This window comes from Entamoeba nuttalli (assembly GCF_000257125.1).
Source record: "Entamoeba nuttalli P19 unplaced genomic scaffold asmbl_8343, whole genome shotgun sequence".
Lineage (NCBI taxonomy): Eukaryota > Evosea > Mastigamoebida > Endamoebidae > Entamoeba > Entamoeba nuttalli.
Window position 1 is genome coordinate 533 of NW_008579083.1, and position 27,439 is coordinate 27,971.

A 27,439-nucleotide genomic window follows, 5' to 3' on the forward strand; every position below is an offset into this window, starting at 1 on the left:
CCAAGAGAGTTCATTCTTAATATTTTCAATGAATGATTAAACTTCCCTGAAAAGAGGAATTTTACAATATAATTCCTTATCAACTTTCCTTTCAACATTTTTAGAAAACCAAAAAATAAAAGTTTGATTATTAACAATTTATTTCAAGTACTTCTATTCAAAAGGTATTTGATATAATAGTTGTTATGCTATTTATTATAAAATCCTTTCATTGTGTATTATAAATTAAAATAATTCCTTTAATTAAAAAAAACTATAAAGCATCATAAGTATTGACTGTGTATTTATTTACCTATTGTATAGTTTTTATTAATTATTTCCATTAGTGTATTTATTGTATATCATAATTTTCAATTATTTTCTTTAAAAAAGATTGTTGTTTGTTTTTGCAACAATAAGTAATTAAAAAATTTTTAAGAACTAAGAAAGAAATATTTATATGGTAATTATTTTCATTATTATTTTTATTTCTATTTGTTCTGCTCAATATTTGAGACACTGTATGTATTTTGATGAAGAGTGTAAGAGAATTAGTTCTTGTGAATTTATTCAGTTGAATACTTGTTTGTCTATTCCAAACCCTAAAAATACAATTGAATATTTTTATTCAAAAACTGTTCAAAAAGAGAATGAAATTATTAATTATCAGTTTAGTTCAAATGGACTTTGTCTTAATGAAAGTTCTATTCCAAATCAAGTTAATACAATAAAACAATTAGGAGTTTGTGTTGCTGATAAATCTATATATATAATAGATACTATTGTTGATCAACTTGATAACATTGAACAAGGAGCTGTAGGTTATTTAAGTAATACAACACTTGTATTTTCTAATGACAATGAAACTAAACCATGTTCAATGTTATCAACAATTCAAGTTATTTATAATTCATGTGTTGAAGTAATGGAAGGAACATATTCAAAAGCTAGTGTTATTAATAATACACTTACGTTACAAACATTTAGAGATAAAGAATGTGTAAATTTAGCAATGACAAATATTGAAAGTCCATGTGGTTTATGTATAAAAGAATATTTTGGAAATGAGTTAATAAGATATGTAAATGTTAATTGTTACAAAAAAGAAGAAAAGAATGACACATTACCAAAACAACAAAAAGAGTTATAATTTATATTTTCTTTTTAAATAAAAATATTTAATTGGTTTTTTATATAAAAATAAAAAATAAAACTTAAAATTATTTAAATTATGATATTCCTTCTTTTCTTAGTTTCTAATTATTGTATTTATGCAAAACTATTAAGGGAATGTGCTTATTTAGATGGAGACTGTAAAGAAATTATTGGATGTGAGTATAGAGAATTAGACACTTGTTTAATAAGAACAGAACCAAATCCTAAATCAAATATTTTAGAAACAATATCATTTACTCTTAGTACTGATGGTAAGTCATTAAGAACTGATATGTATACTGGTAATGATCATTGTGAAAAAACAAAAGATAATTATATGAATAATTTAATTCCATTAGAACTAAATACATGTACTAATGCTAACCAACCTCCTTTTAGAAAAATAGTTAGTATAATCGATTCTTTAGATAGTGATGAAAGAAAGGCAATTGCTTACTTTACTAATTCTACTTTAGGATTAACTAAAGAAGGACTATGTAATAAAGCAACTGTTATTGAGTCAATGTTTAGTGGTTGTACTGCTTTTCCTGATGGAACATCTGCTATGTATCGAATACATAATAACAAATTATTGTGTGAAGCATTCAATGATAACCAATGTATTGTTTATCGTGATACTATTTTAGAACAACAATGTGAAACGTGTTTTAGTGAACAAATTGGTGAAGGAGTTTATCAATATAGACAATTACATTGTGGTTTATCATTTATTAATAAAGTAAAAAATGTTGACAATATCATTTTAAACAAATCTACTGAAGAAAATAAAAAAGAAGATGATGAAAAACAAGTAAAAACAAAAGAAGATCTTTAATAATTTATTTTCCAATTATTCTTTTATCTTTCAGAAAATAAAAAAAACGTATTGAAGCAATAAGAATAATTTTTTTCATTGTAAAGTTAAATTATGAGATAATATTTAATTATTTCTATATTTTATAATTTTTAATATATCAACATCAACACTTATAAATTGTCTTGTAAGTAAAGAAATTTTATTTAATTTTTTTTATGGATATATAATAATTGTATTAGAATAAATTACATTCAAATCCATTTTATAAAACTATTTATTCAATAAAAGAATAAATACAAAATAAAAAATATTCTTAAAAAATAAATAAATTAATAAGTAAGTTTAATAAGTAGTTTAAAATAACAAGAAATACTAACAGAAGAAAGAATTTTCAGAAATGCTACTAAAATAAAAAAAAATATGAAACAATAGAAGAAATTATAAATCAACTCAAAAAAAAGAACTAATAATTATATTATTTTAGTGAATGAAAGCATTCCTTTTTGCATTTATTTGTGTTTGTGCACTTGCTGAAGAAGATTTGTTCAATCCATTTATTCATGGTAAAACCATCTTAAAACGAATGAGAACAATTAAAAATGCTAATAGAAGAAATGAAAGAACTTTATTAGCTCTTGAAAACAGAGAAAGAAAAATTGAAAACGCATTAGATATATTATATAATGATATGAAACTTGCAGTTGATATAGCAGATAGAATGAAGATTGAAACCCAAATTGATAAATTACATAAAAATATGGATAAAATTAGAAGACAAAAAAGAACTATTTTAAGAAGAATGAGACAAATGGCTGATAAGATTGCTCTTCCTGATAGAGATAGATTAGTTAGAAAAACAAGAATTGAGCATAGAGTTGGTCTTGAAGAAAATACTCATATTAGAAGAGAAATTGAGCACAACCAAAAACTCCTTTTAAAAGAAACTCAATCCCTTGCTCATAAATATGCTAAGATGGCTGCTGAAATTGCCTCAGAAAAATTAGTTAAGACTATTGACCATAAAAATGAAGGTGATATCTTAAAGGCTAAAGACAAATTCAAGAAAGTCTCTAAGAAAGCTTATAATAAATATTATAAGAAGATTGTTGAAAGAATTGAAGAAGCTACTTCTGAAGGTGTTAACAACGTTGATATTAAGATGGTTTGTAGATCTGCTATCGATGGATTAATTAGAAAACTTGAACACCAATATTTAATTATTGTTAAATCAAGAAATGAAGCTAAGAAAGAAGCTAAAAAAGTCCTTAAAAAACCATTAAGAAAATCTATGAAGACTCTTAGTAAGAAGTTCAAGAGTACAATGACTAAAAAGACTGATAAACAAACAAAAAAAGAAGCCGGTAAAGTTGTCGACAAAATTGTTTCTAAGAAATAATTAATTTCTTATTTTGGATAAAAAAAATTCAATTGTATTTTCTTCAATTTAGGAGGGGGTAGTGTATTTTTTTGTATCACAATAGTTCATGTATTGCATTAATGATATTTTTCCATCTTTATTCTGATCTATTTCTTTAAACACTTGTAGAATTTGATTAACATTAACCTGGTATTTAATTGCTGAAGAAAGAAAATCGTAAAATGAAATAATTCCATCATGATCTTCATCTATTTCATTAAAAGTATCTTTTAATTGAGATTCCATTTAAATTCTTTCTGAAAATAATTACTGAAAAGTAAAAGTCTTTTCCTTTAAAAAAAGAGAATAAGAAAATTTTAATTACCACTTATAAATATATTTTAGATATGAACCAAATAAATTCAGTTATTTTCGTTTAAAAAAATCATTTATGTTTTTTTTTCAATTTATTTTCAAATTTTTTTTTTAATTAAGTATTTGGGAGATAATTTAATTATAAAAAAAATTCTGTTTTTCAAACAAAACAAAAGATTTAAGACATTTATTTAAAATCATTTCTTGTCATTTTTTTTTTTATTTAAACAATTTAAAATAATTCTTTCTTGTTAAACAAATTAGTTATGAAAAAATAATATCATTAAATTATTGAAATTTACTATAACACTAATTTCTAATATTAGATTATTAATACGTTATAAAATCAAATATTAAATAAAATTTAGTATTATTATGGTTTGACAGTTACTAGATATTTCATTATGTTTTAATTCTTCTATTCTTTATTTTATAATTAAAAACTTATAATCTACTTAATTCTAACTCATTTTAATTTTTCTTTTATTCGTTTTTTTTTATTTTGATGGTTATATAATTCATTGTTATTATTCCTTTAATTTAATTTATAAAAGTCATCTATTAAAGTATTTAAAAGATCTTAAAGTAAAAGAAACATTATATTTTATATTATTTCTTTTAGAATTAATTGAAACAAAATTTTTTTGGTTTTTATTTTTTTATTTTTGAATATGTTTTTTTTAACAATATTTACAACACCACTGAATTGTTTTATTTCAATGCATAATATATGAACGCTTAAATGTTAATTAACTAAATAATAATGAGAAAAAAAAAGAGTAAAACAATAAAGAAAACAAAAGATAATTCAAATAACAATTTAAAATATATAGTATTAGTTAAGATTATGATAGTTCAGAAATATATAAGAAACAAAAAATTTAGAAAAGGAGAAATTTCAAAAACCCTTCTTATTAAACAAAAGAACTTCAAATAAATGAAAAAAGTGAATAACAAAGAATAGTAAAAAATTAATATAAAGAAGGAAAGAAAAATGAAAAAGAAAAAGACGCAGTCATCAAAAAATACGAAACGACACGAATTCACACATATGAAAAGGTATAAAAAGATCAAGATAAAAAACTTATATTTAATGGGATTTACTAAAAAGAGTCTTGATCAAATTGATGTTAAAGACAAAAGAGTCTTTATGAGAGTTGATTTTAATGTTCCAATGGAAAAAGGAAAAATTACTAACACTAAAAGAATTGATGCTACTATTCCATCAATTCAATACTGCCTCGATCATGGATGTAAAGCTGTTGTTCTTGCTTCACACCTTGGAAGACCAGATGGACATGTTGTTCCAGAACTTACTCTTAAACCAGTTGCTGAAAAATTAGAAGAAATTCTTAAACACAAAGTTATTTTCTTAAATGACTGTGTTGGTGAAGAAGTTATTAAGGCATGTGCTAATCCAGCTCCAGGAAGTGTTATCTTATTAGAAAATGTTAGATTCCATCCAGAAGAAGAAGGATCATCAATTGTTGATGGAAAGAAAGTCAAAGCTGACCCAGAAAAGGTTAAAGAATTCAGAGAACAATTAACTAAACTTGGTGATGTTTATGTTAATGATGCATTTGGAACAGTTCACAGAGCACACTCTACTATGGTTGGTGTTAATTTAAGCCCAAAGGTATCTGGATTCCTTGTCAAGAAAGAACTTGGATACTTTGCTAAAGCATTTGATCATATCAACAGACCTTATCTTGGAATCCTTGGAGGAGCTAAGGTTGCTGATAAAATCCCAATTATTAACAACTTCCTTGAAAAGGTTGATCAACTTATTATTTGTGGTGGTATGGCTTATACCTTCCTTGCTGCTTCAAAGAATATGAAGATTGGTAAATCACTCTTTGATGCTTCAAAGGTTGAAATGTGTAAAGAACTTCTTGCTAAGGCTGAAGCTAAGAAAGTTGAAATTCTTCTTCCATTTGACTTTGTTGCTTGTGATAAATTCGGAGAAGATGCTAACACTCAAATTTGCACTCTTGAAGAAGGTATCCCAGAAGGATGGGAAGGTGTTGATTGTGGACCCAAGACTTCTGCTTTATGGAGAGAAAAAATCCTTGCTGCTAAAACAATTATGTGGAACGGACCATGTGGTGTCTTTGAAATTGATAAATTCTCAGCTGGAACCAAAGCTCTTTGTGAAGCTGTTGCTGCTGCTACCCAAGCTGGTGTTTTGACTATTGTTGGTGGTGGAGATACTCCAACAGCTCTTAAGAAATTCGGTCTTGATAAACAAGTCAGCCATATCTCAACTGGAGGAGGAGCATCACTTGAACTTTTACAAGGACTTCCACTTCCAGGTGTTGCTAACCTTGACGATGCTGAATAAAGAGAATTAATTCAATTTATTCTTCACAAATTTTATTTATTAAAAATTAAAATAGAAATAAATGTTTTTATTAAGTTTTACAATTTCAAATTTAAATATTTTACTCAATGGATTTTTTATATATATATATTTTTATATATTTGACTTACTAGCCAATGAACTATTTATTTTAGAGTTATTTATGTCTAAAAGGATTAGTATATCTTCTCCATTTTCAGGTAATAATTCACCCACTTATCTTCGGCAATCATTTTTTAGTGTTAAGTCATTATCATCACATACATTACATGAACATTGGGGTGTTATTTGGGGATCATTTGAAACAATCATAGGACAAGTAACATCAAAAGACCTTCTTTCAGAAACAAGTTGGAAGGTTCCTAGAAGGTTTAATATGAAAAAAGGAAATGAAATGAGTTATGTTTTTTTGTTGGACATTATCTCATATCCTGAAATGAATAGTAAACAACTTATAATGGAATATGTTGAAAATACTCAAGTTATTCAAGATTTTCATAGTCGAGTAAAAAATTATGGTATGAACCAATATTATAAATCAATTCCTTTAAAAACTTCAATTCATATTGACCGACCAACTGAAATTAGAATTCAAACAACACATATTCCAACATATTATTATTATGAATTTGGTAAACGAATAAAAAATGGAGAAGAAGTTGATATAATAATATTTACATTACATATTCCTTTTATGGTAAAATCACCAACAGAATATCCAGTAATTATATTTAATATAGGAATTGATTTACCAAAAGATATTATTAATCATAAAATGTTTCATGACTCACTTTATGATTATATAAATCGTATATTTTATTATTATCAATTAGCAAATTTTACTCTTAACAATAAAGATTCAAGTGAATATTTAATTGAAGAATTATATGTATTAATTGATAAAATAGATGAATTTATTCATGTATTTAATAATAAACAACAATTCATTAATATATCAACTCATACAAAAAATACTTCAAAAGAATATACAAGATATTTATGTTCTATAATTTCTGGTTATATTCAAAGTTATTACACTATTTGTATTCCTTTTTCAACAGATACTATTACTGATATTAGAATTTTATTAGATCCATTTGCTTTACCTGCAATTCAAGACTTTCATTCTAATAAAATGACAATTAACATAAACCCATTTTTTACTCTTCAATTTGTAACTAAGTTTGACCCATCACAATATTTTCAATTTCCATTTCCAATTTGTTTAATTGATTCATCCCAGTTTATTGTTCAATCAATGAAAGACATTGATACAATTTCTTATTATAAGTCAAGGTCTTCATATTTTCTTAATATTATTAATAAAAGATTAAAGGTAAATACTAGTGTAAATCCAATCAATCCAATTTCATTTTTAGCTCCAATTGATCATTGTTTTTTAATAGAAGATTTTATTAGACAATTTGTTAAATTAATTAGTCAAAACCAATTAAATACTGCTGTATATTTATTACAACAAACATCAAATTTTATGATTATTAGAGGAATGAAATTATTTTATTTTATTATTAACAGTTCTTTTCCTTTTGGAAAAAAGTTAATTGAACAAATTCAAAATTGTTTAGATTTAGACAAAGAGGATATTCAATTACTCATTCAGTTATTTAAATTTGATCAACCATATATTGTCTCAAAGATTCAATTATCAGTTAATTCAATTCTTCAACAAGATTCACAAATAACTCGTAACTTTTTTTAAATAATAATTGATGTGTATTGTTTATTCAAATTTAAATTATTTAACATTAAATTGAAATAAGAAAAAAGAAAAACACAAAAGATCTATAAAATTTCTAATTAGTTTTTGAATAATTTAAATTAAAATGGAAGATGTTAATGAAATCTTATTAGAAGAAACTATTCCTATTCTTTGTGGTGTACCATATGATCCAAGTATTCCAATTAACTCTTCTGTATATCAAATAGTACCAAATATTGAAGAAAAAATAAGAAATTATATAAACCCAAAAAGCTTATATCAAACATTACAATTATTAATAACAGAAAATCCATTAAATATATCAAAATTATCTAAATCATTTTCTTCTGAACTTGTTAAAAAAATTAAAACAAGTAATGAAAATGAATTATCTGTTATTTTAGGTTTATTAGAACAATTACTTAAAATTAGATTAACTACTAAAGATTTCACTGATTTATTTCATTTATATATTACATCTAATAATTGTAATGTTGAAATTCTTTCATTACTTAATTCTTTGGCTCGATTTGGTGGTCCTGAAAGATATTATGCATTTCCTGGATTTCTTACTTGTTTATATAAAACTATAACTATTGGAACTACTGATAATTGGGGAATTTCTTTAACATTTAGATCAAGAGGAAATGGTGTTATATTATCAATTCAATCTCCTTCTATTGGAATTACCATTACTATAAAAGAAGGATTTCTTTATATTGAATGTGGACTTAATACACCATCGTTAATAACAACTCCAAATAAAAATGATTTACAATTAAATAATAGACGTGTTGTTAATGGAAAATGGTATAATTTAATAATAATGCATTCTAAAAGAGAACAACGTCTTGTTGTTGAAATCGAAAAAGAAAATTTTACATTTTCTTTAAATTATCCAAAAAATGAAGAAGCAATTATATCTATTGGTGGAATATCAAGTAATTCTAAAAGTTATTTTACTGGTGATATAACTGATGTAATAATACTTCCAGAAGAAACAATTATTCGATATGATCAAAAAGAATTAACTAAAGATATGTTACTTTTTGAATGTTATAAAATATCAAATTTTACACCAATTGTTACAATTATACGTGAAACACCAGGTGCTATTATTAATAGGATTGGTGGTATTAGTAAATTATTTATTTTATTAAATCAAAAATATAATACAAGAGCATTAGAAGATTGTGAAAAAATACTTGATCTTTATTTTAGATTGTTGTCTACTTTTAAAATGTTGAGACAAGAGTCTATTGAAAATAATGAAATATCTACTATATTTCAAACATTAATTAATTTAGCAGAAATAACAAAAGAACATACTTTTAATGAAACAAAAAAATTACAAACTCCAATTGTTAAAGAATTTATTTCTTTTGCATTAAGACTTATTAATTCTCATTCTTTTCTTTCTATTAGAAATATTATACTTAGACATATTTTTGATATTAGATGGTGGCCAAATGATTCACTTAGAGTAGAATATATTAAAGAATTACAAGAGTCGATGAGCCATACTGTTTTAGGAACATTACCATTCAAATTATTTGAAAAATTATCATATAGGAGTTTAATGTTATGGATTTTATATGATGATATTCCAGAATTTGAAAAAGAAACTATTCCAAGAGCTCATCTTCAATGGAGATGTGGATATATTCAATATATTACTTCAATTATAATTAAAGACGTTTATGTTGTTCAATATTTTATGACTGATTCATTACATCTTCTTGACACTGCAATTCAAACAAACGATTTTAATACAGAAGCTTTATTAATTTATATGTATGTTTGTATGGTATTAACTTCTCAAGGAGAATTAAAGTCTTTTATATCAACTATGTTAAAAAAGAATAAAACTGCATTACTTTATCTTTATATTCAACAAAATCCATCATTTTTAAAAGGTAATATTGAAAGGCTTTTGGCATTAATTAATATAGAAGTTAAATATAATGTTATTGTAGATGCAATGAACTCAACACGTTTAACACCATTATTATATCAAATAGCTATTGAATGTTCATTTAATAATATTAGAAATACATATATTGATACTACCACAACTGGGTATTTATCTTCTAAAGGATTTCTTCTTAATATGAATCAAATGAAATTAAAACAAGATTTTCTTACACCATTTCTTAAATCAATAAGTATTGCAATATCAAATAATTTATCAAATAACATGGTTGTATTAGATATTATATTAAATGATCTTGTTCAATGTTTAGAAAATCATATTATTTGGAAATATTTATTAAAAAGTAAATATTGGATAACCATATTTATTGATATAGCTGTATCATTGGTATCTTCAAAAGAATACAACATTTTACAAAGATTACAAAATATCTTTGCAAGAATAATTGGAATTGCATTTCAACAACAAAATGTATCATTAGAAAATATTATTTGTTATTTATTATCAAAATTACAAAACAAAGAAAAGTTTTATATTATATTTAGAAGTCTTTTAAAATGTTTAGTTAAAAATGTTCTTTGTCAATTAAATAATGATTCAAGAGATAAAATGGTTATTCAAATGATATTACTATTTAGTGATTTCTTTTGTAGAACATGTAGTTATGGTTGTGATACTGCATTACCTCATTTCGAAGAAGATTATGAGTTAATAACAAAATGCTTAGAATATCATCATCCACAACCAAAATTATGTAATTCTAAAGTAGCATCAATGCAACATGTTTTTATTGTTCATTTAATATTGTGTCAACTTCATTCAATTGCTTTAAAGAATAATAATATTCCTTTGTTAAGAAAAACATTACAATTAATTCCTCCATATCTTGTTCAAAGACCACAAATTGAAGGATATGATAGTTGGGTTATTTTCCATCTTTATGATATTGTTAAACAATGTAATGATCCAAGTGTAAGAAGGGATATATCAAATATGATGTATTTATTAAACCTTAAACAACAACCTCAGATGGAATTGGATTTTAAAGGAATTCAATTATTTGGAAAGGAATTAGTTTCTTTCTATAAAACTCATGAAAATGGATTAAAAGTTCAAGCTGATGTATTGAAAGTTGAAGAAAATAAACCAAGAAATAATCCTTCATTTGTTTTTAAAGAAGTTCAATATCCTAATCTTGACGTTGCACCCATGGATTATAATAGATTAGTTATGAGTGATACTGATATTAGACTTAGGTTATTCACTTCTAGTAGAAGAAATTGGTCAAATGCTTTTAAATCAAATATCCTCATTGATATTGTAAATTCTAATACTTTCAAATTTGAAGAAATTGGATTTTCTGAGGTAAGACCAATTATTGTATTGAAACCAGTTTCTATAGATGAAAATAATATTAGTATTATCACTCCATCAAGTCTTGAAAATGAATATAGAGAAGTCCTTGAAAAAAAGAAAGGTTTAATTCATTTCAAATCACTTACTAGTGATGATGGCATGGATGGTGTTCTTATTTATTTAAGTAAGAAAGAAATTGCTAGAATTTATATTAATGCTGATAACCTTCAATTAATTATCAAAACACCATCAAAAATTGATGAATTTGGATTAAATATTATTACAATGGTCATTTTGAGAAGAGAAGAATATATTGAATTATATATAAAGTATCACCGTCCATTATTGATTCATATGAAAGATTCATTAAAATTCTTAAATAACTTATCTCACATTACTTTAAACCATCAAATACAAACGGTTATTTATATTGATCCAATTAAAGCATTTAACCAATCAACTATCATTAAGGATTGGACTAATGGAAGAATGAGTAACTATATGTTTATAAATCAACTTAATTTTTTTGCAGGATATTCATACAATGATATTAATAATCATCCATTCTTTCCTTGGATCGACACGTCAATGAGTTGGGAAACATTAATTTGTCATATTATTGATCGTTCAAAGCAAAATTTGTTAAGAAATGAATTTAGTTTGATTCCAAGTCCTAATCCAGAAGTAAGGACATCAGTTAAACTTGAACCAGTAGATGTTTGTTGTTTGTTATATTCTATTGTTCCATTCACATTATTGTTACCATTTTATCAAGCTCAAACTTTGCATGGAAAAGCTATTCGTTCAATAGACCAACTGGCTAATAGTGCTTTAGTACCAGAAATTTATTCATATCCTTTATTAATGTCATTAGAAAGGTTATATATATTAAGAATGACTCTTGAAATGGCAGTTTTATCTAAGGAATTACATAAATGGTTATTAAAAGCCTTTTCAATATTAAATGGATTACCAAAGAAGAAATATGAATATGATTTTAGTGGAATTTTTTTAAACCAAGAAGGAATTAAAATAAATGTTCTTCCAACAAATAATGGAACTGCTCTTACTGTTGGAGAAGAAGGGTTTTCAGTTAAAAGTAATAATTCTGGATTTAATGAAATTAGTGTTTTTATGAGAAGTTGTAAAATGAAGAAAGTAGAAGGGTTAAATAATATTGATGTTATTTATGATGGTAATGAAATGATTATTATTGAATCACTAAATGGAAAAACTCTGATTAAACAAAAAGGAAGTGTTGTAGATGTAAATGGAAAGATTCTTAGTATTATTGACTCTAAAAAAGGTACAATAGAATATGTTTTAAAGAATTCTATTGGAGTAGAATGGAAATATTACAATAACAATCATCAAAATACTATATTAAAAATCGAAGAAATTCAACCAATACAAAATGCCTTTATTTCATCAAAGAAATGTATTGTCCTATTTACAGAAAACTCTTTTTATTGTAAATCTATTTGTGGAACAACCATTTATACAAAATTATTTATTCCTCATTTATTCTCTCTTTCAGCAAATGGATTTTCTTATTATGTTTATCAAAATACACTCCATGTAGAAACCCTTAATGGTATTCACAAAGAAATTCAATTAAATTTGGATTATATTTCAATGACAACATTAACATGCTTATTTTTAGATTTCATTATTCTCACTCAACCAAACCAAATTACTACATATGTTTTCCTTGGAGATAGATTTGTTTTATTGGATTCTATTCCATTTGTTGATGGATGGACTATTATAAGTGTTCAATCAAATTGTTTAATTAATGATGATCCAACAAATTGGACCTTTGTTGTAAATTGTGAGAAAGATAATGCTAATTCTTTTGTAGTTTATTCTTTGAATTATATTACTTTAAAATCTAATTAAATGAATATTGTGTTCAAACAGAATTTAATTACTCCACGCAACGTCTTTTATTAATTTTAAGTTTTATTTTCTCTTAATAACATTGGGTAGTAGTTTATCTATTTTAATTTAATTTGTTTATTAATTAATTATTTTTTAATACATTTTATTTCATAAATCTTTCATTTTATATGATGATTTTATCATTCAAAACTATCTTTTAATTGTAACAGTACTTTATAATAAGTTTTAGTAATATTTCTTCATAAAAATGGTTGGTAAAGAGAAATATCATTAAAAAGCATTCATGTTATATACTATTTTTGTATATAAAATATTCTTTTATTTATATTTATTGCTTTCAAAAATTGTTTCTTTCTTTAAAATTTTTGAACAATAAAACTTATTTAACATAGCCATTAACAATAAAAAATAGTAAAAGAATGAAATAAAGCATTATCTTAAATCTTTTATTTATTGTTGTCAATTTAAAATATTGTTTTATTTAGTAACGGTAATTTACTCATTTTCTTCATTGATTAAAGCAGTTGGATTTGTTCGAGTATACATTGTAGAGTCAACAAATACATCTAATTCTTGGTCACAACTTGTTATTGAAACGCTTGAGGTTTGGTTATCTATTGAAGGTGATTGAGCCTCATTTACATGTACATACTTTCCTTTTTTATTAAAATAATATTCTTGAAGTAATTGTGTATTGGTTGGTTTTATTCTTCTTTGGAAATAAATTGATACAATTTGAGGGAAGACAGTGATGACCATAGAAATAATAATCATTAAATAAAAGAGTGGTTGTTTCAATGTAAACAACCACCCCCAATAAGATATATTTCTCACTGACATTCCAGGGACAAACATAATGATAGTGTAAAGAATAATGTATAATAAAATACTCCCTAAGAAGGATAATATAATTGTATTTCCAACCCGCTTTGTATAAATGAACATAGTTAAATAAATCGAGAAAAGACTGTATGTTGTAACTGTAACAACTGTGAAAGTAAATCCATTTACTTTTCCATCAAAACTTGTCACATCTGATGGGGCAATAATGAAATAAAATATAACAAAAAAGAGAATTGACTGAAGTCCACCATACAAATACCATTCAACAAAAGACTTAATTTTGTATTGTTTATCAGTGAATGTTTCTCTATGAGATTTTGGATACAATTTAATTGTTTCCCAAGGAAGTTCATAATCAAATAAGGCAATAGCAGCTGGTGGTAGTGAAGTAAAAAATGTATTAAAACAAGTCATAACCCAATCATCATAGATAATTTGACAAGTAAAATTGGATATTGTAGCAAACCAAATATCCATAAGAAAGAATGCAGCATTCTTATAAAAACAAAACTTGATAAGAGTAGTAATTTGGTATTTGCCATTTCTTCCATAAAATAAAATTAATTTAGTTAAATGTTTGAATCTTCTAATAGCAAAATCTGCTGTAATAGCAGCTTGATTGCCTTCTTTACCATATATCCCAACACCAACATCCCCATGAGTAAGCATTGGAACATCATTTGCACCATCTCCAATTGTAAGACATTTTGTTTTTGTCATTTGTTTTACACATAAAGCAATATCTGCTTTTTGTTTAGGACTTACTCTACAACAAATAACACTCTCTGCTTTTATAGCAAGAGAACTAAATTTTTTTTGATGTTTAATAAACCAATCGATATTATTTTCATGAATAACAATGCCAAGTGGTTGATTTTGATTTAAAAAATTATCTTTTATTTCTTTAGAACCATACAATTCTTCTAATTCTTGATCTAAATGTTCAACAAATTCAAGTTCAGAAGTATGATTAAAATATATCATCTTTTGACCAGAAATAAATAATTTACAATTCAATCCAACACTAATAGCTGTTTCCATTTTATCACCAGTAATTACCCATATTTTAAGTCCAGCTTCTCTTAGCATTGAAATAGTTGATGGAACATCTTCTTGTAGTTGGTCTTCAATAGCAGTTACACCAATTAATTCTAAATGATTTTCAAGTTGTTCATATAATTTCATTTGTTGGTGTTTGATGTCATTTGCTAATGGATCAATTGAATCAAACTTTTGTTTCCATTGAAGAATTTCTTCTGAAGTAAAAATTCTTCTTGCAATAAAAAGTGTTCTTAATCCTTCACTTGCAAAATTATTAGCATGAATTTGTGATATTTTGACAAGTTCTTTTGAACTATCATCTAACAGTTGGGTTATTACATTATCAGCTCCTTTACAATATAAAATATATAACCCATCTCGTTCTACTAAAACACTCATTCTTTTTCTTGAACTTGTAAACTCTATTTGACATATTAATTTGAATTGTTGATGTTCTCCTAGTACATCTAATGAAATATATTCTTGAGTATGTTCTTGTAAAATTACTCCATTCTTCTTTGAGGCATCACAAAGTGTTTCTTCATCAGGAGAAAATGAAGAATAATTATAATCTCCAATATCTGAATGTTCTATGGTACATGAATTACATAGAGATAAACAATAAAGAAAATCAAGTAACTTTGGATTATCTACAATTCTTGTTTGAATACTCCCTCTTAGAACATTATGATATATTTCACCATAAATACTACACTTACTAAACCGCATTTTGTTCTCACTATTTTAATTAAGTTAAAAAGCTTTTTTTATTCTATTTAATTATAAAGAAAGACAAACGTTAATGTTCCTGTTTTATCACTTAAAATATACTGAACTCCTCCCATTTCTTCAATCATTGAACAATTATTTGTTTTCATTCCAACAGCTTTTTCTGTACCTTCAGAATCAAATTCTTTAATTTTAAAGTCATCATCCATTTCCATAATATTTCCTTGAATAAATCTACATACCTCTATTGTAACTCCAACTGATATTGGAATAGTATATGATATTAAATTAAAATATCCAAAGAACTTTTTTATTGAATAAGTCATTGTAGACCATTGTGGGTCAATTGAATGAAGGTACCAATACCCTTCATCTTGTATTACATTTTTATATTTCCAACTAGCAAATCCTGCCATAATACTACAAAGGATTAATTGGAAGAAAACAGTAGAAAGAACAAATTGATTTAAACGGTGATCTAATGTTGAATTCTTATTTATTGGTTTTGAAGAATTTAATGATTGTTTAGTATATTTTCCTGTATAACATACTACAGCAATAACTTTATCAGTTTTTCTTAAAACAGAACCTTGTAATAAAAGGTTTTTTGAGTCTAATGTTATTATATTCTCTCCATTAAACTTAAAACAACCTTTAAAATCATTAAAATTTGATGTAGGAAATCCACACTCTAACATCCCTTTAAAATCAAGTGCTGAATTTTCTGAACTTTTAGATAATTGTTTAGGTACATAAACTGTTTTTAATGATGTTTCTCCATCTAATGCAGCCGTTTCTACTTTACAAATACCATCAGGTAAAGACGAATAAATAGGTACACAATCACAAGGTATAATTTCATTCTTAGTTAAAATAACTAAATCCCCAACAACAATACTTTTGGACGATCTAATAGTCTCTATTCCATCAGTAATAGTACTAAACTTTTTATTATTAAATTCTTTATCTGAACGATGTCTTTTTAAATCTTCGATAATTTCTCTTATTGCTGAAACACAAAGAACAATAATAATTGGAATAACTGCAGTAATTGGTGTTACTGTTGAAATAAAAGGAATACAACTAATTATCATATTTATTAAAAAATAAACATTTGTCAATAATTTATATTGGTAATATAAAAATTTAAATATGAAAGAAAAAATGGAATATTTTGTTGTAGATATTTCATTACTTGGAAATAATTTTTTATTTCTTTTATGTTGTTGAATGAAGATGGGTGGATATGAACCTAAGATTATATTAGCTTTTAATTATTCTTTATACAGAATATATATTTTTCTTTTTAACAAACTATTTCTATGGCAAATCCAATCCACTAATTTCATTAAAACATTTATTAGATAAATATTTTTATTAAATCTTTATTATATAACAAAAAATATAAAATATATTTTTGTTTTTTTATTTTTTATTGTTTAAACTAATTTTATATTATTTTGAAGTTTCTTTTCATAAACATAAAATATTTATAACATTAAAAAAAGTTATAAGAAGGTTATAGATTTTTTTGATTAATAACAAAAAAAAATCTTTTTGTTACTAATCTAATAAAATACCTTCATTCTCATCATTTCTCATAACTTCTAATTCTTCATGGCTTTCAAGGGAATATGGACTTCCTGTTGAAACTGACCCTTTTCTTTTCTTTGTATTAATAACATACGTTGGCTTCTTTGTTTCTGAAGACAAAGAAATATTAAAACGTTGAACAAATGAAGAAGAACGACTTCTCGAACGAGTTTGTGGTGAAAGTAACTCTTCATATGCCTCTGGATCTACTTCTCTGTCTTTGCTTGATCCCCTACTTTTACTGTCATGTCTAGATAATGACCTACCAAATATACTTTCATGTCTAATCTCATCACCTTCAATTATATCTTCTCTCTTTCTACTGGAAGACCTACTTCCTTTTTTAATAGATAATGAAAATCTTCTTCTTGGTTTCTCATATGTAACTTCACATGGAATAATACTAACTTCAGCTACTTTAATTGTTAAGTCAACTTTTATGTATGGTTTAGTTAGTTTAGTTTGTTGAGTAGATGTTTTCTTAGTGACACTAAATTCAGAGTCAATACTTTCATCAATTTGGAAAAAGTACATGTATGATTCTCTAGCTAAGACAATATACTTATTATCATAAACTTTAACTAATGGCTCTTTATTAAATTTAGTTCTTAATTCATTAAGCTTATTAACATATTCCATAAATTGAGAGGTTGGTGGATAAAAGTACCAATGAGCTTTAGAAATATAATCAAATCCTTCAGTGATTTGAGGTCTATCTAAAGGAGATGCATAAGCAATTTGTAATAAAATTCTTCCCATTGCTTCAGTTCGTTGATGTTCTATTGGATGAAGATAATACCATCTTTTAATATTAGAAAAGAATTTCATTTCAGTTAAATCAAGTTCAATAACACCTAATAATTCTTTATTTTCATAAACATAAACTAACACATTATTTCTTTGTTGGTCTAAATTAAATCGTATTGGGATAGGATCAAATTCAGCATCAATTCCTTTAGCAATTGATGATTTAATTTTAGTTTTACCAAGTAATATTTCTAATTCAATACCTTTATCTTTTCCAACACTTTCTGCTTGAATAGGGATAATAGAAAGTGATCCAGTTACACCTTCTATAACGTGTTGTGGTAATGGATTATCTCTTGGGTCATGCCATGTAGTTTCATTAGTTAAGGCATTAATAAAATATCGTTCATTTCTAAAATAGCCAGAACTCCATCCTTGAGGTAATAATGTTAATTCTTCAGGATAAATTTTATCACAAATGTGTTTTGTTGTTTTATCATCATAAACAACTCTATTGATATGATCAATAAAATAAGGAATATTAGAATCAATTTCTCTAACCTCTTCGACCCCTTCTTTAAAGTTAATTTTAGGTGGACAAACTTTATGGGTTCCATAAAAATTCTTTTTTTTGAATGTCAAATATGAATAACCTAATGACGTAGCATATTCTACCATATTCTTTCTGTTTAATGGAAGTGTAAATACTTCAATTGGAACAATCATTCCGGATTCTTCTTTAGAATTAAGATTTGTTCCTGAAACTTTGATAATAATACTATTTGTTAATGAAAATGGAGGAGCAATAACTGTAGGAAGTTGTAATGGTGAAATTGGGATATTAAGCTCAAGAGTAGTTACTCCTGTACCTACTGTATGTTTACAATGAGAAAATATTCTCTTATCCATGGCAGAATTATTTTTTTTTAATGCTTCCAAAATAGACTCACAACTAACAAATAATTCAAGGGGTTTATCCATTTTATTTCTAAAAATTAATTGACCATTAAGAATATCTCCTTGTTGAACTTTATTTGTTTGTAAAGAACATTTAATATTAAATTTTTCTGTATCATGTTCTAAATCAATTGGACTATAATCATCGATAGTACGTTGAGAATATAATAATGGACATTCGATTGGTTGAGATTTATGGATTGTAGAATCTTCTTCTTCAACCAAACCAATCATTTCCCATTTCAAATGGCAATTTCCCATAACAACGGTTACACAACTATTTTCTGGTAAAACAATTTCAAATGGAAAACGATTTACTCCAGGTGCATATTCAGTAAATCTTCCATCTTTAATACTATAATGTTCACTAAAGCATTCTGTTTCAATACTTTGAAATCCAATATCATCTTTAAGCCATTCACTCCAAATATAAACATTTGATTTTTCTCTAGCATCAATTGACCCACTATTAGTATAATTTGGATATCTACTTTTTGTTCTAAATAATACTTTAACTTTTTTAATAAATATTGGATGTTTTGTAGTTACTTCAACATAACCATTAACTGGTTCTCCAATAACCCCTTTATTGCATAGTACAATATCAATTTTCATTAAGTCTAATTGAAATTAATATTTTTTAGTTAGTGCTGTTTGAAAGTATTTAAAATAGAAGGTTTTAATTTAAGTTATATATAACATACTTTAAAATGAGTAAATAATAATGTAAAATTCTCAAATCTATTTGATATAAAAAAAGAATAAATCCTCAATTATAACCTTATAAATTAGAACTTAGAAACAAATAATAATCAAATGACTGAAACAGATACCTCAAATGGATTTGGAAATAGAACTTTTGAAAGACCAGAACAAATTCAACAAATGTTAGAACAAAAAGTTCCAGTTGATTTTGTTAGTGTAAGACCTGGTCCTTCTAATATGAAACTTACATATTTAGAGAGTTGGAAAGCTGTAGAATTATCGAATGCATTATTTGGTTTTGATGGATGGAGTTGTTGTATTACTAATTTAAATGTTGATTATGTTGATGTAGATAAAGGTAAATTTAAAGTTGGAGTGACTGCTGTAATTCGAGTTACACTTAAAAATGGAGTTTATCATGAAGATGTTGGTGTTGGAATGTCAGAAATGCCAAAGAAGGGAATGGCTATTGAACTTGCTAAAAAAGAAGCAGTAAGTGATGGAAGAAAGAGAGCATTAAGACTTTTTGGCAATTATCTTGGAAATTCTTTATATGATACTGATTATGTAAGAACACTTGATACAAATCATAAAACAAATGACACTAATCCATTAACATTTAATTCTATTAGAAATATTAATAAAGAAGTATTTGAAACTCAGAAAAGTATATCAACAAATTTTTCTATTGCTTCATCAAGTGTAAGTCATTTATCGAATAACCAACCTCTAACTCCTGTTGTACAAGAACAAACTCAATCATTAAAATCTACAACGGCAGACGTTAGTTCTCATTCTGTTGATATGGATATTGATGATAGTATCTTTAATTATATTTAAACTGTTAATAAATTAATTTCTTAAAACAATCAAATTTAAATTAATTTCTTTTTTTCTAATGGAAGGTCTAATGATGGTGGAGAATGTTTTTTTGAATCTAAAGAAGAATGAGAACATAATTCTGTTAATGCAAGTTCAAGATATTTTCTTGGTAAACAATTTACTCTTCCATCAAAAATTGAATAGAATTTAATAAATGTAGTGGTTGACATATTTGGTGTTATTACACCAAAATTAGAATTAATAATATCTCTAACATCATCATAGACATTTAAGTATTGATCTTTTAAATAAGACTGTTCTTTTTTAAACAAATCTAATTTTATTGACTCATCTAATTTAATATCTTTAACATTTAAAAGAAAATTATCAGGAGTATCTCCATATAAAATTTCTCTTTTATTACTCATTTCAATAAGAATAGTTTTTACTTTTAATTCTAATCGTTTCTTTAATTGTTCATCTTGTTGTTGTTTTCTTTTCTTATCTTCATTTTTTTGTTCTATATCTCTAAGATAAAATTGATATAATTTCTCTTGATAATATTTTGGTATATTCATTAAATCACATTGTTTATAAAATGCATCACGTGTCATTTCATTATTCATTTGTTCATTTTCTGATATACACTTTCTCCATTTTTCAATTCCTTTCTTTTCTTCAATAACTAATTCATTTTTCCATATTTCAATAATATCTTTATCACTTAATGTTAAAAATTCATTTTTTTCTTTTATAATTTTAATAACATCTTCCCATACCATTTCTATTGTAATAATTCTTTCTTGTATCATTTGGCTCAAAAGTTCTTCACATCGTTTTCTATTTTCTTTTTTTTCTTTTTCAATTTTAAGTTTTTCTTCTTCTTTTAATGTTCCAACGTATTCATTAAAAATACCTCTAACTTCTTTCTTTTTCATTCCATCTATAATTTTCATTTTTTTCTTTGTTTCTTCCCAAGTTGATTGAGAGTTAACTCCAATATCTTTAAGCATTTGAATCATTTCTTCTTTTTTATTTACGTTTTCTTCTTTAATTTGTTTATTTTCATTCTTTTCTTTTAGTTGTTGTATTCTTTGAGTAACTAATTTATATATCTCTGGTTGTTCATTAACAATTTCTCCTGTTCTTTTATTTTTATATACTACCTTTCCATCTTGTTCAATTTCTTTCCAAGGACATGTAGCAAGAATAAGTTCTTCTGGTGTTTTAAAGATATCAGGTTTCTCCTCAGTTAATATTTTTGTTTTACAATTAACATAGAAAATTTTCCCATCATACCCAATACATTGAAGCCATGACTCTTTTTGAGTCTGAATTGTAATTCTATATTCTGTGAGTGTTTGTCTAACATCAACACTATTTTTCAAACATTCATTTAGTGGTAGAGGTTGTTGAAAAGCCCCAGGGAACAAAGTCATTCCAGGAGTAATCCCATAGAATGGTATTGCCATAACCAACTTAGTAATGATTTTTAAGTTCTTATTTTATAATTTTTATTTTTTGTATAATAAAATAATTATTAATAAGAATAGTTTTGTTATTAGTTTTTTGTTATTAAATAAATAGTTTCAATCAATAATTCAAATATTTTTTAGAAATGTTGAAAACATGAAAATTTTCACTTTTACATTTTATTATCAACTTTCAGTCAATCGTTCTCTAAGATAAAAGAATCCTGCAGTTAAATAAATACTAAAATGTAATACTTGAATAAATTCAAGAACTGCAAGAGTAATCATTACAGCTAAATCTGGATGAGGTTTTAGATTACAAATATTCTTATCAAGTTGTAAATCTGAAACTGGACAAAATTCATTATTATCATCAAGTTGATGACAATTAGTTATATTAATTTTGTTATTATCCCAATTAATTAATGGACAATCTTTAAAAGCAAATATTTCTCCATTATATGTTTTTGTTGTATAAGCAAAACAACATTGTTTCTATTTATTGTTAATATTATTATTTATTTCATTTAAAAAAAATGATGTATTATCAAACCTCTTGTTCTTTTATAACTCTTCTTTCCATATCACCACTTTTCCAAGTATTTGGTAAAATTCCACATCCAATAATTGATAAAATTAAAAAAATAACAACAATAAACATAGAAACCATTGCTCCTGCATATGCAATACATACTATTTTTAGTGTCTTCTTTTGCATAAAATAAAATGTCATCATAAGTACTCCAAAGAAAATGGGTATTACATATATTATTATTTTAAGTATTAATGATTCTTTACTTCCAAAATCTTTAAAACTACACGCAAATAAAATTCCACATATTGATAAACAAAAATAAAAGAATGTATATAATACTGCTGGTCCATGTCCAAAAAGAGTACTATGTTGAATTAACACCATTGATTTTTCTTTTTTCTTTTTAAATAAGTTTTTCTTTTCTTTTTTTTTTTTTCTTTTTTTTTTGTTTTATATTACTAATTTATTCTTTTTGAAAATTATTCATTTATTATAACTTCTTTACTTATTTTATCATTTAATCCTTATTTGAATGTTTTGAAACTGATAGTTTTATCATCATCATTTATTTACTTTTTTCCTTTGAAATATTTAAAATAATACTTCTTTAACTTAAAAAAAAAAGAATTTTTGAAGAATATTTTAAGAAAGATTTCCTTTTTAAAACATTTGAATATATATTATCTTTTCTACAAAAAGGAAGAAAAATGAGAGTATTTCTTTATAAAGATAGTAAAATCAATATTGAAACAATTATAATTTTTTTTTTCAGTTTTTATTGTTAAGAACTTTTTTAATACTAAATGAGATAATAACTGTCAGAATCAAATAATAAAAATATTAATAATTTTAATAGAGTGAGTTTTAAGTAAAGTTTATGATATTTTAGTTATGTGTAGAAAGAAACGCTATTATTAAATTCTTTGATTATGGCAGTTAGATAATAAATTGTTAAATTTTTTAATATTGTTTATTCCTCTAATATAAAATAAACCCAAAAAAAAAGAAATAATAATTTATTTAATAATGAAATTCTAGTCATGATATATAATAATGTATATTTTTTTTATTTTAATATAATAAATTAGTACTAATAAAATTTTTTGAACAAATAAAATAAGAAAGAAAACATTTGTTTGTTTTAATCCATGACGATTGTTCTTTATGTTCTATATGAAGAATAACAATAAGGATTTTTATTAACTTTATCAAAACTTTTTAAAAATTAACTATTTTGGATAAAAATTAAGAACAACGGAAAGATAATTTAACTCAAAGAAAATAATTTTAGTTGTCAATTATAGTTATTGTTTAGAGATAACAATCTGATTTACCTAATGAACTAAAAATTGAATTGTTGTTAAATGAGTTCAAAGAAAGAGAAAGTTACAATTCAAATTACAATTAATAAAATAACATCTACAAATGAAACAGAAGAATTTGTATTTATTAAATGGAAAACAGGGAAAAATAAGAAAGGGATAATAGAAGATATTCAAATGAATAGAAATATAAGAAAAGACATATCATTAACTACGACATTAAAAAAAGTATCAGAAAGTCGGTACCAAACAAAAGATATTTGTCTTAAAATTAAAAAAGAAAAAAAAGTGTTAGTTCAATTTAAAATAGATATTTCACAAGTTTTTAAATTTAAAAATCAAATTGGAGGATTTGAAACAAAAGAAAAAAATAAAAAAGGAGAAGAATATATTATTTCATATATCATCTCTACTCAAATAATAAATCCAAATAGTAATATTTCAAAAATTGCTAATATTCCAATAAAAGATGCTAATAGTCCAATTATAAAAACTGTTGAAAAAGAGGATGAACAAAATTTTATATTACCAAGTGATAATACTCAAAATACTTCAAAAATTAAACCTTCAACTTCTATTAAAAAACCAGTTAGAAATACTTTTGATTCTGAAAAAATTAAAGTTTCAAGAAAAAGATATTCAATGAGAGATATTAAGACTGAACAACCAATAGCAACTAGAAATTCATGTTTAATAGCTAAACCATTTTATTTATTTGATGAAGAAACTATAAAAATTATTAATGAAATTACTTCAATGGATAATTATCGTGAATTTATGTTTAAAACATCTAAAGAATTTGCAGATCATTTTATAACTGGTACTGAACAAAGTAAAATAATATTTGAAATAAAAGAAGAGTTAAGTAAATTTACTTTATTATCTTGTGTATTATTCTCTCTTATTGTACAAAAGAATAATGATGTATTATTTAAAGAATGTATTAATCAATTTTTAAGTAATGATTACTCTTTCTTAGAAACTCAATATGTATTTATTTCATTCTTTGAAACTATAATACTTCTTAATGCAAAAAATCAATCTAAAAGAGTAGAAATGTGGAGAGAATGTACTGAATTTTGTACTTCTAAAACTTGTCTTATTGCAGATAAATTAATGGATAAGTTAATGAAATCTTATCAATTTGAACCAAAACCAAATTATCAAGAAATTATGAATGAAGTTCATAAATTAAGATTTCCTGACTCATTAAAGAATTTATTAGAACATATTTCATTATATGCATTAGATGTAAAATTATATAAATCATATTTAAATAAATTATATTTGTCTACTAATGATGGTAATATTTTATTATCAACAATTTTTTCTTATGATTATTCATTTCAAGAAATGCCTTTATGTCTTGAATTATCTAAGCTTTTAATGTTAGATGATCCTCAAATACTTAAAGATGAAGATATTAGACTTAGACTATGTCCTCATATTCCATTAGATGATATTAAAACATTTTTATATCTTAATATCTCACCTCAAAGACCTTTATTTACTAAATCTTCTATTGACACAGTAATAAGAGAAATACAACAACAAAGATTTCTTAGTTATTCATTCATTCCACCTTTTTTTAAACAAGAACAAATAAAAGAATATTTAAAAACATCTTCAATTAAAGGTGTTTTAACGTTCTCATTTAAATCTACACCTTTTGCTGATAAACTATATTTATAGTTATTTAAACATTTATATTACATAGCTTATTTTTTTGCTTGTTTCTTTAGTTGCGACATCTCTTTTTCATTATTAAGTCTTGGTAATTTAACTTCATCAGAACTAACATCTTCTCCATCAATTATTTCATTTTCATTCAATAAAAATTCATCAATAGATTTCTTTATATCTTCATTACTCTCATTTTTATTTTCTTCTTCTTCTTCTCTTTGACAATTTTCTATTTCTTCTTTTGTTCTAAAAAAATTATCTTCATTTAAATCAATAAGTTGTGGAAAGTTTTCAAGTTCAATAGAAGGATTTAATAAATGTGAACATCCAACTTCTAATTGTCTTTCATCTAATGGTGGAACACGGTCTTTAGAAAAATGAAATGGAGGAGGTTCACATTTAAATTTTTCAATATATTTTTGTTCATAAAATTCAGGTAATCTATCAAGTAAACAAGCTGTTGCAGAAAATTCTTTTACCACTACCTTTTTTAATTCTTCTAATCTTTGATATTGTTTACGTAATTCTTTGAGACGCTCAACCAAACGATTATTTGTAGGGTTTGTTGGATGAAGTGTGAATGATGGTTCTTCAATATTCATTTATGAACTGAATATTCAGTTCAAGTTTAAATGAGTGATACAACACATTACCACCGTCTTAAAGAAGAAGATGACGAAAGCTTAAATAAAGAAATAGATACCCTTTCTGAACAAAACGAAATTCATGTTATTTCTGATGAACAACAACTTTCAAAAAATAAAGTAGAAAATAAAGAAAATAAAAGCGATGAAGAAGAAGTTGAAATGATCACTTTTGCTGAATACAGTGAAAGTGTTAACGCTGTTATTACTCCTGTTGCTATTACTTTATTATTAACTGTTATTATTGTTAAATTATTAGAAAGAAGTAATGACCTTTATTCACAAGCAACTTCATACATATTTTCTGAAGGGATCGAATCATCAACAACTATCCCTATATGGCTTATTGCTATAATTGTATCAGTTATCTTCATTATTATGATTGTAATAGTAACTTTTGTATTTGTTCTTCTTTTTTATTATAGATGTATGAAATTAATAGTAGGATGGTTATTATTTAGTGTAATTTTATTATTAATGTTATTTGGTGGGTCAATTATGAAAAGTTTATTATCAGTATTCAATTGGCCTGTTGACTGGATTTCATTTGCTTTTCTTCTTTTTAATTTTGGTGTGCTTGGAGTTATCTCAATTTTTTATATTTCTCCAATGAAATTAAACCAATTTTATATGATTATTATCAGTGTTTTCATGGCTTCATTCTTTACAAATCTCCCAGAATGGACTACATGGACTTTACTTATTGGAATGGCATGTTATGATTTAGTTGCTGTACTATGTCCTAAAGGACCATTAAGAATACTTGTTAATTTGGCTCAAGAACGAAAAGAACCAATTCCAGCACTTGTTTATTCCACAGCGGTATGGATGGGACTGGCATCTCCAGATGATTCTAAGAATGAAATTCTAAATGTTGATTCAAACCCATTCACTCTATCATCTACACATGGAAAAGGAGTAAAGTTAGGACTAGGTGATTTTGTGTTTTATAGTGTATTAGTTGGAAGGTGTGCAATGTATGACTTAACAATTGTATTTAGTGGATCAGTGGCAGTATTATCTGTTTGTTATTGTTCATCCTTTTTTGTAAAGAAAAATAAATAAAACTCATATCTTTAGGGACTATTTGGTACTCTCATTTTACTAGTTGTTTTTAATAAAGCTCTTCCTGCTTTACCAATTTCTATTTTCTTTGGTACTTTAATCTATTGTGTGTCACGATGGGCAATAGTTCCATTAGTCACAACTGCTAATTTATATGGTTATGTGGCTTAATGAATAAATAAATTCATTTACAAGACATTACTTTATTCTTTTCTTTCATTAAAAAGGTTCTAATAATGTTTATTCTAACTTAGTTATTTCTTTTATTTTTTTGGTTTTACTTCCGTATTTATTCTTTTAATATATCTTCTATTACTGCTTTCATCAG

At 24.8% G+C, this 27,439-nt stretch overlaps 14 protein-coding genes across 14 annotated transcripts; 9 read left to right on the forward strand and 5 right to left on the reverse strand.

Annotated features, from left to right (window-relative positions):
* Positions 1–478: 478 nt before the first annotated feature.
* Positions 479–1,129, forward strand: ENU1_183960 (hypothetical protein; the record flags this gene model as incomplete). The annotated part of the gene is made up of 1 exon (XM_008861590.1): positions 479–1,129. A coding segment is annotated over one exon (651 nt), but the record flags the coding sequence as incomplete, so codon positions are not given.
* An 81-nt stretch (positions 1,130–1,210) lies between these two features.
* Positions 1,211–1,969, forward strand: ENU1_183970 (hypothetical protein; the record flags this gene model as incomplete). Its single annotated transcript, XM_008861591.1, has 1 exon — positions 1,211–1,969. One exon carries the CDS (start codon positions 1,211–1,213, stop codon positions 1,967–1,969), a length of 759 nt encoding a protein of 252 aa, XP_008859813.1.
* Positions 1,970–2,438: 469 nt separating this feature from the next.
* On the forward strand, positions 2,439–3,347 carry ENU1_183980 (hypothetical protein; the record flags this gene model as incomplete). The annotated part of the gene is made up of 1 exon (XM_008861592.1): positions 2,439–3,347. One exon carries the CDS (start codon positions 2,439–2,441, stop codon positions 3,345–3,347), a length of 909 nt encoding a protein of 302 aa, XP_008859814.1.
* A 1,429-nt stretch (positions 3,348–4,776) lies between these two features.
* Positions 4,777–6,024, forward strand: ENU1_183990 (phosphoglycerate kinase; the record flags this gene model as incomplete). Its single annotated transcript, XM_008861593.1, has 1 exon — positions 4,777–6,024. The coding sequence occupies one exon, from the start codon at positions 4,777–4,779 to the stop codon at positions 6,022–6,024; it is 1,248 nt and encodes a 415-aa protein (XP_008859815.1).
* A 181-nt stretch (positions 6,025–6,205) lies between these two features.
* Positions 6,206–7,762, forward strand: ENU1_184000 (hypothetical protein; the record flags this gene model as incomplete). Its single annotated transcript, XM_008861594.1, has 1 exon — positions 6,206–7,762. The coding sequence occupies one exon, from the start codon at positions 6,206–6,208 to the stop codon at positions 7,760–7,762; it is 1,557 nt and encodes a 518-aa protein (XP_008859816.1).
* Positions 7,763–7,886: 124 nt separating this feature from the next.
* On the forward strand, positions 7,887–12,950 carry ENU1_184010 (hypothetical protein; the record flags this gene model as incomplete). The annotated part of the gene is made up of 1 exon (XM_008861595.1): positions 7,887–12,950. The coding sequence occupies one exon, from the start codon at positions 7,887–7,889 to the stop codon at positions 12,948–12,950; it is 5,064 nt and encodes a 1,687-aa protein (XP_008859817.1).
* Positions 12,951–13,448: 498 nt separating this feature from the next.
* Positions 13,449–16,660, reverse strand: ENU1_184020 (phospholipid-transporting P-type ATPase, putative; the record flags this gene model as incomplete). The annotated part of the gene is made up of 2 exons (XM_008861596.1): positions 13,449–15,576; positions 15,636–16,660. 2 exons carry the CDS (start codon positions 16,658–16,660, stop codon positions 13,449–13,451), a joined length of 3,153 nt encoding a protein of 1,050 aa, XP_008859818.1.
* Positions 16,661–17,129: 469 nt separating this feature from the next.
* On the reverse strand, positions 17,130–19,478 carry ENU1_184030 (hypothetical protein; the record flags this gene model as incomplete). Its single annotated transcript, XM_008861597.1, has 1 exon — positions 17,130–19,478. One exon carries the CDS (start codon positions 19,476–19,478, stop codon positions 17,130–17,132), a length of 2,349 nt encoding a protein of 782 aa, XP_008859819.1.
* A 201-nt stretch (positions 19,479–19,679) lies between these two features.
* On the forward strand, positions 19,680–20,408 carry ENU1_184040 (DNA repair and recombination protein RAD52, putative; the record flags this gene model as incomplete). The annotated part of the gene is made up of 1 exon (XM_008861598.1): positions 19,680–20,408. The coding sequence occupies one exon, from the start codon at positions 19,680–19,682 to the stop codon at positions 20,406–20,408; it is 729 nt and encodes a 242-aa protein (XP_008859820.1).
* A 35-nt stretch (positions 20,409–20,443) lies between these two features.
* ENU1_184050 (hypothetical protein) lies at positions 20,444–21,862 on the reverse strand (the record flags this gene model as incomplete). Its single annotated transcript, XM_008861599.1, has 1 exon — positions 20,444–21,862. The coding sequence occupies one exon, from the start codon at positions 21,860–21,862 to the stop codon at positions 20,444–20,446; it is 1,419 nt and encodes a 472-aa protein (XP_008859821.1).
* A 186-nt stretch (positions 21,863–22,048) lies between these two features.
* On the reverse strand, positions 22,049–22,781 carry ENU1_184060 (hypothetical protein; the record flags this gene model as incomplete). Its single annotated transcript, XM_008861600.1, has 2 exons — positions 22,049–22,357; positions 22,416–22,781. The coding sequence occupies 2 exons, from the start codon at positions 22,779–22,781 to the stop codon at positions 22,049–22,051; spliced, it is 675 nt and encodes a 224-aa protein (XP_008859822.1).
* A 980-nt stretch (positions 22,782–23,761) lies between these two features.
* Positions 23,762–25,411, forward strand: ENU1_184070 (hypothetical protein; the record flags this gene model as incomplete). The annotated part of the gene is made up of 1 exon (XM_008861601.1): positions 23,762–25,411. The coding sequence occupies one exon, from the start codon at positions 23,762–23,764 to the stop codon at positions 25,409–25,411; it is 1,650 nt and encodes a 549-aa protein (XP_008859823.1).
* Positions 25,412–25,437: 26 nt separating this feature from the next.
* Positions 25,438–26,004, reverse strand: ENU1_184080 (hypothetical protein; the record flags this gene model as incomplete). The annotated part of the gene is made up of 1 exon (XM_008861602.1): positions 25,438–26,004. The coding sequence occupies one exon, from the start codon at positions 26,002–26,004 to the stop codon at positions 25,438–25,440; it is 567 nt and encodes a 188-aa protein (XP_008859824.1).
* A 30-nt stretch (positions 26,005–26,034) lies between these two features.
* On the forward strand, positions 26,035–27,282 carry ENU1_184090 (presenilin 1 peptidase, putative; the record flags this gene model as incomplete). The annotated part of the gene is made up of 2 exons (XM_008861603.1): positions 26,035–27,069; positions 27,127–27,282. 2 exons carry the CDS (start codon positions 26,035–26,037, stop codon positions 27,280–27,282), a joined length of 1,191 nt encoding a protein of 396 aa, XP_008859825.1.
* Positions 27,283–27,439: the final 157 nt, after the last annotated feature.